Source organism: Somniosus microcephalus, chromosome 3, assembly GCF_052327205.1.
Source record: "Somniosus microcephalus isolate GS21.2 chromosome 3, FLI_Smic_1.0, whole genome shotgun sequence".
Taxonomy (NCBI): Eukaryota; Metazoa; Chordata; class Chondrichthyes; order Squaliformes; family Somniosidae; genus Somniosus; species Somniosus microcephalus.
The window spans coordinates 365348956-365364910 of NC_140989.1; the positions used below are offsets into that span (position 1 = coordinate 365348956).

Here is a 15955-nt window from a genome sequence, read left to right on the forward strand (position 1 = left end):
GCCCTGCCCAATTTGATTCGTCCAATTTATATGATAGTTAAAATCCCCCATAATTATAGATATTCCCTTATTACAAGCCTCAACTATTTCCTGATTGATACTCCGTCCAACAGAGTTGCGACTGTTCGGAGGCCTATATACTACACCCACTAGTGTTTTTTTCCCCTTATTATTCCTTATCTCCACCCAAACTGTTTCATTATCCTGATCCTTTGACCCAATATCATTTCTCTGTATTACAGTGATTCCTTCCTTTATTAACATAGCCACCCCACCTCCCCTTCCTTCCTGCCTGTCCTTCCTGATTGTTAAATAACCTGGTATGTTTAATTCCCAGGCATTGTCACCCTGCAGCCATGTTTCTGTAATGGCCACAAGATCATACCCATATGTAGCTATTTGTGCCTTTAACTCGTCTATTTTGTTACGAATGCTACGTGCATTCAGATAGAGAACTTTCAAATATGTTTTGTGACACTTAGTTCCTGCTATTGCCCTTTTTATTACTTTACCTTTTACTCCACACCTTCTACCCCTTCCTGACACGCTCTGGTTTTTAATTTCCCCACTGCTACGTAAGTCTTTGACCTTCTCTGTTGTCATTTTTATTATTTGCTCTCTAGGAACCTCCCCCCCACTAGTTAGTTTAAAGCCCTCTCTACAGCCCTAGTTATATGATCCGCCAGGACTCTAGTCCCAGCACTGGCCAAGTGAAGCCCGTCCCAACGGAACAGCTCCCTCCTGTCCCAGTACTGGTGCCAGTGTCCCAGGAAGCAAAACCCATTTCTCCCACACCAGTCTTTGAGCCACGCATTTAACTCTCTTATTTTATTTGTCCTAGCCAAATTCGCTCGTGGCTCAGGTAATAATCCAGAGATTATTACCCTTGTGGTTCTGCTTTTTAATTTGGCCCCTAGCTGCTCAAACTCCCTCAGCAGAACCCCCTTCCTTGTCCTATCTATGTCGTTGGTACCAACATGGACCACGACAACTGGATCCTCCCCCTCCCACTCCAAGTTTCTGTCCAGCCCAGAGGAGATGTCCTTAACCCTGGCACCGGGTAGGCAACACAGCCTACGGGACTCTCGCTCTTGGCTGCAGAGAACTCTATCTATCCCCCTAATAATACTATCCCCTACCACTACAACATTTCTATTTACTCCCCCCTCTTGAATGGCCCCCCTCTCCACGGTGCTGTGGCCAGGTTGCTCATCCTCCCTGCAGCCCCTGCTTCCGTCTCCACAGGGAGTAAGAAGCTCGAACCTGTTGGACAAGAGCAAGGGCTGCGGCTCCTCCAACACTACCTTCTGGATCCCCGTACCTGCCTCACTCGTGGTCACACCGTCCTGTCCCTGACCATGGGCTACATCTGAATTAATTAACTTCATAGGTGTGACCACCTCCTGAAACACAGAGTCCAGGTACTTCTCCCCCTCCCTGATGTGTCGCAGTATCTGAAGCTCAGACTCCAGCTCATCAACACGGAGCTGGAGATCCTGTAGCAGCAGACACTTGTCACAGATGTAATCACCGTTAGCCTCAATGGGGTCTACCGGCTCCCACATCTCGCAACAGTAACACATCATCTGCTCCATTCTATGTAATTAATTATAAAAAATTTTATTTAATTAATTGGATTTAGATTAAATCAATCCCTCTAAATTACACCAGTTTAATGGTTAACCAACTGTCTCCCTTACAGCACAGACCCTAGAAAAAAACCGCCGAATTTAAGCTTGTAATAAAAAGAAGAAATACTCACCAACCAATCCAACCAATCACTTACCTGCTTCCTGGTGACGTCACTCTTGGATTATTTTTTACCTCTCTCCTCTGCTGTTGATTTGGTATGCCTCTGGTCGCTGCCGGGTTATAGCTCCTCCTCCTGACCTCGCTGCTCACTCCTAGGTCCGATGCTGGTCTCGGGCCTCTGGTCGCTGCCGCTGGTTTTTATGCCGGGTTATAGCTCCTCCTCCTGACCTCGCTGCTCACTCCTAGGTCCGATGCTGGTCTCGGGCCTCTGGTCGCTGCCGCTGGTTTTTATGCCGGGTTATAGCTCCTCCTCCTGACCTCGCTGCTCACTCCTAGGTCCGATGCTGGTCTCGGGCCTCTGGTCGCTGCCGCTGGTTTTTATGCCGGGTTATAGCTCCTCCTCCTGACCTCGCTGCTCACTCCTAGGTCCGATGCTGGTCTCGGGTCGCTGCCGCTGGTTTTTATGCCGGGTTATAGCTCCTCCTCCTGACCTCGCTGCTCACTCCTAGGTCCGATGCTGGTCTCGGGCCTCTGGTCGCTGCCGCTGGTTTTTATGCCGGGTTATAGCTCCTCCTCCTGACCTCGCTGCTCACTCCTAGGTCCGATGCTGGTCAACCCCATGGCAACGTGTACATATTGACTTCGCAGGTCCATTCATGGACTCCATGTTTTTAATTGCGGTAGACGCACATTCTAAATGGCCAGAAGTGATTAAGATGGCGACCACTACCTCGGAAAAGACGATCGCAGTTCTAAGAACGATATTCGCAAGAAATGGATTGCCAGAACAAATATGTTCAGACAACGGACCGCAGTTCGTGTCAGAAGAATTCCAGAAATTCATGAAGAAGAATGGGGTGAAACATTATACCTCTGCCCCATATCATCCGGCTACAAATGGGTTGGCCGAGAGATTTGTACAAACGTTCAAAAAGGCGATAAAGGCCATGAGCGAAGACCAGATTCCACTACAACACAAGGTGGACAATTTCCTAATGGCATATCGAAACGCCACTCATGCAGTGACAAATCAAAGCCCTGCCATGATGTTCTATAACAGGAGGTTGCGGTCCAGGTTGGACTTGTTAAAACCAAATGTGCGGAGGGAAGTCGAAAACAAACAGTTCCAGCATATAAATAACAAGACCACTCGGAGTTTCGAAATAGGACAACCAGTGTTAGCCCGGGACTATAAGAATGAGAAATGGCAATCTGGAACAATTCGTGCCAGACAAGGACCCCTGATGTACACGGTAGATATTGGTGAAAACGTAATACGACGTCATGCTGATCAACTTGTAGAATCGAGAACAAGGGTCGAACCCATGACTACGACAGAGACACCAGTGGAAGAAGTTAGTGAACCTGAAGCATCTACCTCAGACGCCAATGTATCTGATGATGTCCAACCCATAAGAGATCAACAAGATGAGTCACCCCAGCAACGAGAATCAGAGACCCCTGAAAGGCGTTATCCAACTCGGATCAGGAGGCCTCCTCAGAGACTGAATCTTTGAACAGTTTTGCATGAAGTTGTATATATGTTATCCATGTTATGTTTAAATTGGGATGTACACTGTTAAGCTAAAAAGGGAGGAATTGTGGTGTATGTAACCTGTACCACCTTAAGAGACTACCTTAAGAGATGGACTACTTTCTCTTGGCTACTGTATATTGTAGTACCGGTGGTGACCACACCGGTATATAAACTCTGTGTAGTAATTTGCTAAGCAGTTCAGCCCTGACCTTCGATTAGTAAAGACCTGTTTAAGTTATTCTTGTTGTCTGTGTCCAGTGATTTAGAATAAGCATATCTGGGACACTCAGACTCAACAAATCTAGGCTGATGCTCCAGTGCAGTGCTGAGGGAGCGCTGCACTGTCAGAGAGGCAGTACTGAGGGAGCGCTGCACTGTCGGAGGGACAGTACTGAGGGAGCGCTGCACACTGTCAGAGAGGCAGTACTGAGGGAGCGCTGCACTGTCGGAGGGACAGTACTGAGGGAGCGCTGCACTGTCGGAGGAACAGTACTGAGGGAGCGCAGCACTGTCGGAGGGACAGTACTGAGGGAGCGCCGCACTGTCGGAGGGGCAGTACTGAGGGAGCGCCGCACTGTCGGAGGGACAGTACTGAGGGAGCGCCGCACTGTCGGAGGGGCAGTATTGAGGGAGCGCTGCACTGTCGGAGGGGCAGTACTGAGGGAGCGCTGCACTGTCAGGGGGGCAGTATTGAGGGAGCGCTGCACTGTCGGAGGGGCAGTGCTGAGGGAGCGCTGCACTGTCGGAGGGGCAGTACTGAGGGAGCGCCGCACTGTCGGAGGGGCAGTACTGAGGGAGCGCCGCACTGTCGGAGGGGCAGTACTGAGGGAGCACCGCACTGTCGGAGGGGCAGTACTGAGGGAGCGCCGCACTTTCGGAGGGGCAGTACTGAGGGAGCGCCGCACTGTCGGAGGGGCAGTACTGAGGGAGCGCTGCACTGTCGGAGGGTCAGTACTGAGGGAGCGCCGCACTGTCGGAGGGGCAGTATTGAGGGAGCGCTGCACTGTTGGAGGGGCAGTACTGAGGGAGCGCTGCACTGTTGGAGGGGCAGTATTGAGGGAGCACTGCACTGTCGGAGGGGCAGTACTGAGGGAGCGCTGCACTGTCGGAGGGGCAGTACTGAGGGAGCGCTGCACTGTCGGAGGGGCAGTACTGAGGGAGTGCTGCACTGTCAGAGGGACAGTACTGAGGGAGTGCTGCACTGTCGGAGGGACAGTACTGAGGGAGCGCTGCACTGTCGGAGGGGCAGTATTGAGGGAGCGCTGCACTGTCGGAGGGGCAGTACTGAGGGAGCGCTGCACTGTCGGAGGGGCAGTACTGAGGGAGCGCTGCACTGTCGGAGGGACAGTACTGAGGGAGTGCTGCACTGTCGGAGGGACAGTACTGAGGGAGCGCTGCACTGTCGGAGGGGGCAGTACTGAGGGAACACTGCACTGTCAGTGGTGCTGTCTTTCAGGTGAGACTTTAAACCAAGGCCCTGTCTGCTCTCTCAGGTGGATGTAAAAGATCTCATGGCACTATTTAGAAGAAGAGCAGGGGAGTTATCCCCGGTGTCCCGGCCAATATTTACCCCTCAATCAACATAACAAAACAGATGATCTGGTTATTATCACATTGCTGTTTGTGGGAGCTTACTGCAAATTGGCTGCCATGTTTTCTACATTACAACAGTGACTACACTTCAAAAATACCTCATTGGCTGTAAAGCGCTTTGAGACGTCCGGTGGTCGTGAAAGGCGCTGTAGAAATGCAAGTCTTTCTTTCTTGATTCGGGGCTTGTCATGTGAAACATGTGTGTTTGACTTCGGGATGTCATAGAGGTTGAGTTTAATGAACTTTAGTGGGGTGGCAAAAAGCACTTGATTCCACCGGGAAAAGTTTGTGATGCTTTGCTCTCGTCACGGAGCCTCACTCATTGGGCATGCCGATCGGAGAATTGGGCACGGCGATCGGCCGTCTGATTCCTGGCCATCCTGATTTTCCCGTGATTACATTTCAATCGAGCAAGCACTGGGAGCAGAGGTTTGCAAAACCTACTCTTATCTTCAGTCTGTGCTCCACCTGACCTCGGAGTGCAAATCACCAACACTGGGTTACCAAATGAGAATATGTTCCATTTTCCAGTGGCAGCGTATTCGTCTAGTGTTCGGTGTGCATTATTATTGTCTCACAGAGCAAGCCGTGCTCAAAGGTGTGTGCCAGATCCCTTTCATTCTGGACCCCCTCCAAATCACACACCATCCTGATTTGGACATAGGAACAGGAGTAGGCTATTCAGCCCCTTGAGCCTGTTCCAGCATTCAATTTCGATTGTGGCTGATCTGTATCTTAAGGGATATAGGCCTAGAAATTCGGTGGGCTGCGCCACCAGTTAACGCCCAAAGAGGGCACTTAGTGGGTTTAGCGCCACTGGCCACGCCTCCCGCGAAATTTAGCGGGGCGCTAATGGCGGCGCTAGCCGTTAGCGCTGCGCCGCCACCGATGACGTCATCGGTGTGCGCAGCGCCCCGCTAGCACCCCGATCGCGAAATTTGGTAGCAACCCCTGCTGTAACGCCGGTCGCAATTTGCGACCGGTTCAGGGGGGCCTACCTGCGGCGGTAGAGGCGCTGAGGTGCGGGGCGGCCATTTTTTTTGCTGGCCGCCTGCCAGCACCTCTTCGTGCAGCCGTCCCCGGCCTCCTGAGCCCCCCCCGCACCCCGCCACGTTGTGCCGGCTGTCTCCCAAGAGCCCGGCACTTCTCCTCGGTGCCGGGCTCTTTTACCGGCACTCGCGATCGCTGATCGCGCTGCAGCAGGCCCCTCCCCTTTAAGAAGGGGAGGAAGGCCTGCAGTACCGCAGCACGCCGTGCCGCAGCGTGTGGTGCTGCGGCACGTTGTGCTGCGAACTTCAGTTGCAGCGCCCCAAGACGGATGCGGGGCGCTTCAAGTAGCACCGCACTTCCGTTTGGGGCGCTCAAACTGAATTTCCGGCAGGCGCTCGCGACTCCTTCCGGGGCAGTACTTCCGGCGCCCTGGCAAGACTGGCGCGGGGCGCCACCAAATTTCTAGGCCATAGACCGTTTAAGTTTTTTTTAATTCGTTTTTATGGGATGTGGGCGTCGCTGGCAAGGCTAGCATTTATTGCCCATCCCTAATTGCCCTCAAGAAGGTGGTGGTGAGCCGCCTTCTTGAACTGATGCAGCCCATGTGATGAAGGTGCTCCCACAGTGTTGTTAGGGAGGGAGTTCCAGGATTTTGACCCAGCAACGATGAAGGAACGGCGATATATTTCTAAGTCAGGATGGTGTGTGACTTGGAGGGGAACTTGGAGATGGCAGTGTTCCCATACGTCTGCTGCCCTTATCCATCTAGGTGGAAGAGGTCGCGGGTTAAGGAGGTGCTGCCGAAGAAGCCTTGGCAAGTTGCTGCAGTGCATCTTGTAGATGGTACACACTGCAGCCACGGTGCACCGGTGGTGGTGGGAGTGAATGTTTAAGGTGATGGATGGGGTGCCAATCAAGTGGGCTGCTTTGTCCTGGATGGTGTCGAGCTTTTTGAGTGTTGTTGGAGCTGCACTCATCCAGGCAAGTGGAGTGTATTCCATCACACTCCTGACTTGTGCCTTGTAGATGGTGGAAAGGCTTTGCGGAGTCAGGAGGTGAGACACTTGGTGCAGAATACCTAGCCTCTGACCTGTTCTTGTAGCCACGGTATTTATGTGGCTGGTCCAGTTAAGTTTCTGGTCAATGGTGACTCCCAGGATGTTGATGTTGTGGGGGTTGGCGATAGTAATGCTGTTGAATGTCAAGGGGCGGTGGTTAGATGCTCTCTTGTTGAAGATAGTCATTGCTTGGCACTTGTGTGGTGCGAATGTTACCTGCCACTTATCAGCCCAAGCCTGAATATCGTCCAGGTCTTGTTGCATGCAGGCACGGACTGCTTCATTATCTGAGGAGTTGCGAATGGAACTGAACACTGCAATCATCAGTGAACATCCCCACTTCTGACCTTATGATGGAGGAAAGATCATTGATGAAGCAGCTGAAGATGGTTGGGACTAGGACACTGCCCTAAGGAACTCCTGCAGTGATGTCCTGGGCTGTGATGATTGGCCTCCAACAGCCACAACCATCTTCCTTTGTGCTAGGTATGACTCTAGCCAGTGGAGAGTCTTCACTCAGAGTGTTGTGAATCTTTGGAATTCTCTACCCCAGGTGCCTGTGGATGCTCAGTCATTGAGTATATTCAAGACTGAGGTCAGTAGATTCTTGGGCACTAAGGGAATCAAGGGATATGGGGATGGGGCAGGAAAGTGGAGTTGATGTAGAAGTTCAACCATGATTGAATGGTGGAGCAGGCTCGAGGGGCCATATGGCCTACTCCTGCTCCTATTTCTTATGTTCCTAACTCCATTTACCCACCTTGGTTCCATAACTCTTAATACCCTTGCCTAAAAAATCTATCAATCTCAGTTTTGACACTTTCAATTGACCTCCAGCCTCAACAGCTTTTTGGGGGAGAGAGTTCCAGATTTCCACCACCCTTTGGCTGAAGCAGTGTTTCCTGACACCATCCCTGAGTGGACACACCTTCCTTGTCGCTGGGTCAAAATCTTTGGAATTCTCTACCTAACACCATATTGGGAACACCATCAGTACACGGACTGCAGGGGTTCAATGAGAAGGTTCCACCGCTACCTTCACAGGGCAGCGAGGGTTGGCCAGTAAATCAACGTTGCCCCCACCCCGAGAACAAATTAAACAGAAAGCTACAATGGTTGTAAGGGCTGCCTTACACGGCGCTGCAAGCATTTAGACTGGGCTTCAGTTTTATGTGCGAATACAAAAAACCATAAGAAATAGGAGCAGGAGTAGACCATTCGGCCCCTCGAGCCTGCTCCGCCATTCAATAAGATCATGGCTGATCTGATCTTGGCCTCAACTCCACTTTCCTGCCCGCTCCCCATAACCCGCGACTCCCCTATTGTTCGAAAATCTGTCAATCTCAACCTTGAATATATTCAGTGACTCAGCCTCCACAGCTCTCTGGGGTAGAGAATGCCAAAGATTCACCACCCTCTGAGAGAAGAAATTCCTCCTCAACTCCATCTTAAATGGGCGACACCTTATCCTGAAACTATGCCCCTTAGTTCTAGATTCCCCCACGAGGGGAAACATCCTCCCGGAATCTACCCTGTCAATCCCCCTCAGAATCTTATATGTTTCAATAAGATCACCTCTCATTCTTCTAAACTCCAGTGAGTATAGGCCCAACCTGCTCAACCTTTCCTCATAAGACAACCCCTTCATCTCAGGAGTCAACCTCGTGAACCTTCTCTGAACTGCCTCCTTTGCAAGTATATCCTGCCTTAAATAAGATCAAAACTGTACGCAGTACTCTAGGTGTGGTCTCACCAACGCCCTGTACAGTTGTAGCAAGACGTCCCTACTTTTATACTCCATCCCCCTTGCAATAAAGGCCAACATTCCATTTGCCTTCCTAATTACTTAATTACAAGTTATAATTATCATTAGAAACTGGCTTTGCCCTTTTGACTAAACAATCCCTGATGTGACAGAAATTCACAATAAACACACAGCTTCTCACTCATAACTACACAGTGCAGCACAGAGAGTTAAACATTTCCTGTTCCAATTTTAGTATATGTTGGGCCTAACATGTTTGCAGCAGGCAATTAAAAATGAGTTGTGCCAAGTAAGAGGCGCAGCAACCCCCCACTGGCCCACCAAGTAAACAAAGAAAAGAGCTACTCTCATAGCAGTAGCTCAAGCTGCAGATAACATCTGCCCCCTCGTCAACCAGCATAATGGAACATAGGAACAGGAGAAGGCCCTTCAGCCCCTCGAGCCTGTTCCACAGTGACATACAGGAAACTCTCGTTTAAACGGCTGGCTGCTCCTCAGCGGGGAAGCATTCCGACTGGGAGGAGGGGAGCCGAGCATGGCGGCCAGAGGCCGGACCGGAAGCGGGAGAAGCAGGTCCGGGCCGTCGGACCGTGGAGCCGGCAACGGTGAGGTGGAGGCCGTGGCGACCGGAGGATGTGTTCGGCGAGTCGGGCGGAGGCAGCGCAGCGCATCGAGCAGCAGCAGCAGCCACGACGACTCGCAGTCCGACTGGGAGGAGGGGAGCCGGGAATGGTGGCCAGAGGGTGAGCGGGAGAAGCAGGCCACCACACGTGGAGCCGAGCCGGCAACAGTGAGGAGGAGGCTGCGGTGACGAGGAGGACGGAGCGGCTGAGGGACATCGTGCTCCCACTGCCACGGGATGCCAAAGAATTGACTTTCTGAACACGGCACTGTAAAAATAGCTGACGTGTCCCCACGGGGAGTAAGCATTCCATTGTACTAGTACATATAGCAAATAAAATTGATTCTAATATCCGGAATTCTCCATTAACCGGCAAAAGTCATACTCCGAAAACAACACCTCAATAACCGGAAGTGTTGCCGAGTCTCCCGCGGTGGCCGAGTTAGTCAGTGGGGGTAGTTCTCCAAACTGCCACTACTTGGCTTCTTGGCGCTGTCGGAAGTCGGAACACCTCAATAACAGGAGTCTGACTCTCCCGCGCTGCCAGTAGTCAATTACTGTATACTGCACATTTCTTGATTTTTTTTATTTTTGTTTGTTAAAAATAGCCTCGGTAGATAACCCTCTCCGTCATCCGGAAATTATAATCAACCGGCACCATCCCAGTCCCGTCGGTGCCGGATACCAAAGAGTTTCCTGTAAATGCACAGGAGGTCATTCTGTCCCTTTGGGTATGGTAGAGTAGCAAGTGTTTAGAAGGTGCATCTAAATTAATAGAATCATAGAATAATTCGGCACAGAAGGAGGCCATTCGGCCCAATTGTGCCTGTGCCGGCTCTTTGAAAGAGCCCTCCAATTAGTCCCACTCCCCTACTCTATCCCCGACCCTCCTGCCACTGGAAACAGTTTCTCCTTATTTACTCTATCAAAACCGCTCATGATTTTAATCACCGCTATCAAATCTCCCTGTAAATTGTTGGGGCTGGCTGAATTCCATTCTCATTCACAGGAGGGGTGGGGCAATCAGAGCCCCCGCTTATCATAGAGAGGCTATGACTATGTTGTGAATTTAAAATGGAACTCCGTTAGCTGTTTTCTGAAAAGAATTCAGAAAAGAATATCTGGCCGGCCCGCTTCACGGAGGGAAGTCATTAGACATCAACCGTATCAGTAATTCTCTGAAGTGTTCAATGCATTTGCATTTTTGAAAATCAGGTGTCAAAAGCAACCGCAAAGGCCAGAAATCTTCTGGGGAGACCAAACGCAGATTGGGTGACCACTTTGCAGAACACCTCCATTCAATCCGTAAGGGTGACCCCGAGCTTCCGGTCGCCTGTCATTTTAATTCACCGCCCCAGTCCCACTCCGACCTCACCGTCCTCGGCCTCTTGCATTGTTCCACGGAAGCTCAGCGTAAGCTCGAGGAACAGCACCTCATCTTCCGATTAGGCACTCTGCAGCCTTCCGGACTCAATATTGAGTTCAACAATTTCAGATCATAACCTCGGCCCCTATTACATTTTTACTTATTTTTTATCCACACCTTTGTTTTGACCCTTCCCCCCCCCCCACTATTTTTCTCTCCCACATGGCAGTTGTCTCCCATTCTGCCAGCACATTTCACACCTAATCTAGAGCCGTCTTTTGTCTCCACTAATCCGATCACCATCTCGCCTCGTTTTGAATACCTCTTAATGTCTCTTCACTTCTCTTTTGTTCTTTCCCAGCCTGGCCTCTTAATCTATTTCATTTCCTGTGCTTCTTCAGTCTTGACGAAGGGTTTGACCCGAAACGTTGACTGTTTTTTCTCTCCACGGATGTTGCCTGGCCTGCTGAGTTTTTCCAGCATTTTCTGTTGTTATTCCAGAAATCTTCTGTTCATGTGTTTCAATGTGAAAGGCTTGAGTAGTGGGGAAAGAATTTATTTGATCTTGTGTTGCTTCCTGTCCTGGAGACCCCTGAGGGTTGGGTCAGTTTCCAGTTGTCTTACTTCAATTGTTTGTTTTCCTATCGTGGTGTTGAGGCGGGACTTGGTAGGAAGAAGTGGTCCCCACATTAACATCTTCAAAGACGCAGTTACTAAATGATTCGAAGATTTGAGACACCGTTTAAAATAATGTTCAATTCCATGGCTAAATTGTTGCTTTTTTGCGCCATGTGCACTTTCTGTTTAATTATAGATTTTGTAAATAAATTTGACTGCTAGTTTTAGCCTAAATGATGCACTCTGACAGTATGGGCACCCTTTCAGTGTAAGAGCAATATAGAAACATAGAAACATAGAAAAATAGGAGCAGGAGCCTTCGAGTCTGCTCCGCCATTCAATATGATCATGGCTGATCTTCTATCTCAGTACCATATTCCTGCTCCTTCCCCATACCCCTTGATGCCTTTTGTGTCTAGAATATGTAACCTCCAGTGCGAAATACCTCGGTAAAAGGGTCATTGTCAATCTTGTGGCACACTACGCCCATTCGCGGCACGCATAAGGGGGTAAGCGTCAGATCGTGGAAGACACAGGTCTGGTCATGGAGGCTGCCGTGAGTGCAAAGCACAAGTTTGATAAAGAGTCCAGATTGTAACAATGAGGTGTGAACAAATATCTCCTATTGGGAAATCTCACTGCGGCAGCAACATTGGCGGCGGTGTAGAAGGAAGGGTAAAAATTCTGTTACTTCGATTAATTCCCACCTGTATTTCAGAATTCCATGTGTGACAGCCATCTGATAGAAGCCATCGGAAGCAATGACTGCATAGGTGACATTAAATTCCTCCATGCTCCGCACTTTCTCTGGGGGTCTGTCCACCCAGCTCATCTCCAGCCCTTAAAAAATAAGGGAAAAAAATCACAATGTGGAGATAAACAGGTCTCTTGTGGGGGAATTAAATGCATATCAGAGTTGAAAACCAAGTAAACCGTGTTATAAATCTCATCATTCATCAAGAAACGACTCGTGAAATAACGCTGGATGGCCAGCTGATGGCGCCGTCCAAGGAGTATAAATACTCGGGTGCAGGCCCAGTTTTCCAGGGACATTTTGTAAGACAAGGAACTAGTGAAGTACAGCACGGTGGCATAGTGGTTAGCACTGCTGTCTCACAGCGCCAGGGACCCGGGTTCAAATCTGGCCTCGGGTGACTGTCTCTGTGGAGTTTGCACATTCTCCCTGTGTTTGCGTGGGTTTTCTCCGGGTGCTCCGGTTTCCTCCCACAGCCCAAAGATGTGTGGGTTAGGTTGATTGGCCATGATAAAAAAAAAAATTAAAAATTGACCCTTAGTGTTCCACAGAAATCACAGAAACCCCACAGTACAGATAGAGGCCATTTCGGCCCATCGAGCCTGCACCGACACATATACCACCCGATCCCCATAACCCCTACACCAACACATATCCCACCCTATCCCCGTAACCCCACGTATTTAATCCCCCTAACACTAAGGGTCAATTTATCATAGCCAATCAACCTAACCTGCACATCTTTGGACTGTGGGAGGAAACCGGAGCACCCGGAGTAAACCCACGCAAACACGGGGAGAATGTGCAAACTCCACACAGACAGTCGCCCGAGGCCGGATTCGAACCCGGGTCCCTGGCGCTGTGAGGCAACAGTGCTAACCACTATGCCACCGTGCTGCTGTTAGGGGGGATTAAATACGTGGGGTTACGGGGTTACGGGGATAGGGCTTGGGTGGGATGGCTGTCGGTGTAGGGTGCGGATGCTAGGGTTTGGATGATCAGCCATGATCTCATTGAATGGCGGAGTAGGCTCGAAGGGCCGAATGGCCTACTCCTGCTCCTATCTTCTATGTTTCTACAACTAGACCTCCATATTCTGAAACAAGTTGATTAAAGCCTTGCTTTATGCTCAAACCAAGTGCGTAGTGAGTTTTATTACGTCAAACCCTATCCCTTATTCTCCATAGTTAAAAAGATGAGTAACCTAAACTGATTTCCTTGTCCTTTGCCCTCAGAGAACACCCATTTATTAGGTGCAAAGTTCATGAAAAAGATGTAGGAACTATTTCGCTGTGTCTCTACTCCTTTTACATGTCTGGATATATAGCTAGATCAATGGCTGGGTGGCCCAGGGGAACATAATGCTACAGCCGGTTCCGCGAACCCCCACAGACTGGCAGATTGGCAAGAGGTCCCAGGGGCAGGTCAAAGACTGGAAGTAAAGTTTAAACTCCTCTTCCCCTCACAGGTGGAATCTGGATCGTCTTGATACCTCCGTGCTGCCAGAAGGTCCCAATCTTGGAGACATGTCAGCCCTACAGCTGTGACTCATTTCATCAATGCTAAGCCCCGATGGCCCCGGACAGGAAATCCCAGTCACCCTGGGCCTGGATAGAAGTCACGCCCTTTGGGTGCACCGCTTCTGCATGGTGTCGGAGCAGCTGGGGGCGGGCGGGATCATCGGGCCTGTAGTCTTAAGGTCCCAATAATTTGACTTTGACTGGAATCAGTACATCCTCGTGTCATCACTAGGATTTTAATAAAGTGTGACGGTAGATAGGTGGAAAGATTATCCGGTCATTATGACATTGCTGTTTGTGGGACCTTGCTGTGCGCAAAATTGGCTGCCGCGTTTCCTACATTACATGAGTGACTACACTCCAAAGGTATTTCATTGGCTGTAAAGCGCTTTGAGGCGTCCGGTGGTTGTGAAAGGCGCTATAGAAATGCAAGTCGTTTTTTCTTTCTTTATGTCCGCTTGAAATGCAGAACACATTTGTGTTCTTCCAGATTTGTGCGTTTAACTGGAAGAATAGCCATTTTAGCTGTAGAACACTGAGTTAAAGTACTGGTGATCACAAGTCTGTCATTGGTGCTGGGAGTCATTTGAACCTAGTATCCGAGTATCACACGCAAAGTGTATTGGCATGTCGTTAGTGCGTGTCGACTTATGTGGGATTTTTCTATAGCGTCCTGTTGCCAATATGCTAATTAGGCCTGGTGACGACACATTATTATATAGCTGAGCGCAGTACAGATTCTGTGTTTTCATTTTACACGTGATTGGTCGCGAAGAAACTTATGTGGCAACATCGAAAATAAAAGGAAAATGTTGAAAATATAAATTGAAAATAGAAAATGTCGGAAATGCACATCGACTCCATCAGCATCTGTAGAGATTAATGGTTTAATTATTGGGGGCTATTGAGATCAGAAGTGAAAACTAGAAAATGAGTAAGTCCCTTTATAGGCCGAAACAAAGAAAGTGGGGAAGGAAGAACAACAAGTAAAAAGATATACGAGCCCCTATCACAAAGCAATAGTTAAGTGGTTATGCTACTGGATCAGTAACCCTGAGGTCTGGACTAATAACAGTAGAACAAGCTGTTCAAATCCTGCCCTGAGAGTTAGGGTTCGGGTTAAGTATCAGTAAAAGTTACCTGTCAGATTGTTGGTAAAAACGCAAATGGTTCACTAATGTCCCTCAGGGAAGGAAACCTGCCATCCTAACCCAGTCTGGGCCTATATGTGACTCCAGTCCCACACCAATACGGTTGACTCTTAACCACCATCTGAAGTGTCCTAGCAAGGCACTTGGTTGTATCAAACCCGCTACAAAGAAAAACAGGAATCACCACATAGACTGCAGCATTCAAGACAACAGAGAACTAGAGATGGGCAATAAATGCCAGCCTTGCCAGCAACGTCCACATCCCGAGAATGAATAAAACAAAATAGCCTGTGGATGTGGAAGCTGAGTGAAAAGGTGCTGAAACCTATCCAAAGTCAGGCTGAGCTGATTTCACTCCCCCTTTTTTGTCTTTCCAATAACTGACCATGATGATCAGTATCTGAAACATTCCCGGTCAATACATATGTATTGATAAATGGCTATGATAAATTGACCCTTAGTGTTAGGGGGATTACAGGGATAGGGTGGGATATGTGTTGGTGTAGGGGTTACGGGGATCGGGTGGGATATGTGTCGGTGCAGGCTCGATGGGCCGAAATGGCCTCTATCTGCACTGTGGGGTTTCTGTGATTTCTGTGATTTCTGTGATATGTAGTGCCTTAACTGTGCAGGATTTCCACGTGAGGTTGCGTGGGTCCTTACCAGCGCAGTCGATCATGTTCTGCTCATCTGGATGCTGCATGGGCCAGCAGTCATACTCGGTGTTGTCTAAGTCGTGCCAGCATTGTGCAACCTTGAGAGAAAGATTGGAACCAGACCAGTCACATCAAGGAGAATAGGGCAAGAGCTAAGTTATTAAGAACATAAGAACATAAGAAATAGGAGCAGGAGTAGGCCATACGGCCCCTCGGGCCTGCTCCGCCATTCAATAGGATCATGGCTGATCCGAACCTAGACTCACGTCCACTTCCCTGCCCTCTCCCCGTAACCCCTAATTCCCTTATCAGCTAGGAAACTGTCTATCTCCGTTTTAAATTTATTTAATGTTGCAGCTTCCACAGCTCTCTGAAGTAGCAAATTCCATAGATTTACTACCCTCTGAGTGAAGAAGTTTCTCCTCATCTCAGTTTTGAAAGGGCAGCCCCTTATTCTAAGATTATGCCCCCTAGTTCTAGTCTCACCCATCAGTGGAAACATCCTCACCGCATCCACCCGATCAAGCCCCCTCACAATCTTATATGTTTCGATAAGATCGCCTCTCATTCTTC

The 15955-nt window shown here is 49.4% G+C and overlaps 1 protein-coding gene across 1 annotated transcript in view; it reads right to left on the minus strand.

The window, feature by feature from the left end:
* The window catches only part of LOC147122399 (atrial natriuretic peptide receptor 2-like), a 144718-nt gene that overhangs the window by 119838 nt on the left and 8925 nt on the right, over positions 1-15955 (minus strand). Inside the window, exons 3-4 of the mRNA XM_085978345.1 lie at positions 15390-15480; positions 12009-12141 (exon numbers count right to left, since the gene is read on the minus strand). Of these exons, the coding sequence (XP_085834471.1) occupies positions 12009-12141; positions 15390-15480 (224 nt within the window). The remainder of the gene's footprint in view (positions 1-12008; positions 12142-15389; positions 15481-15955) is intronic.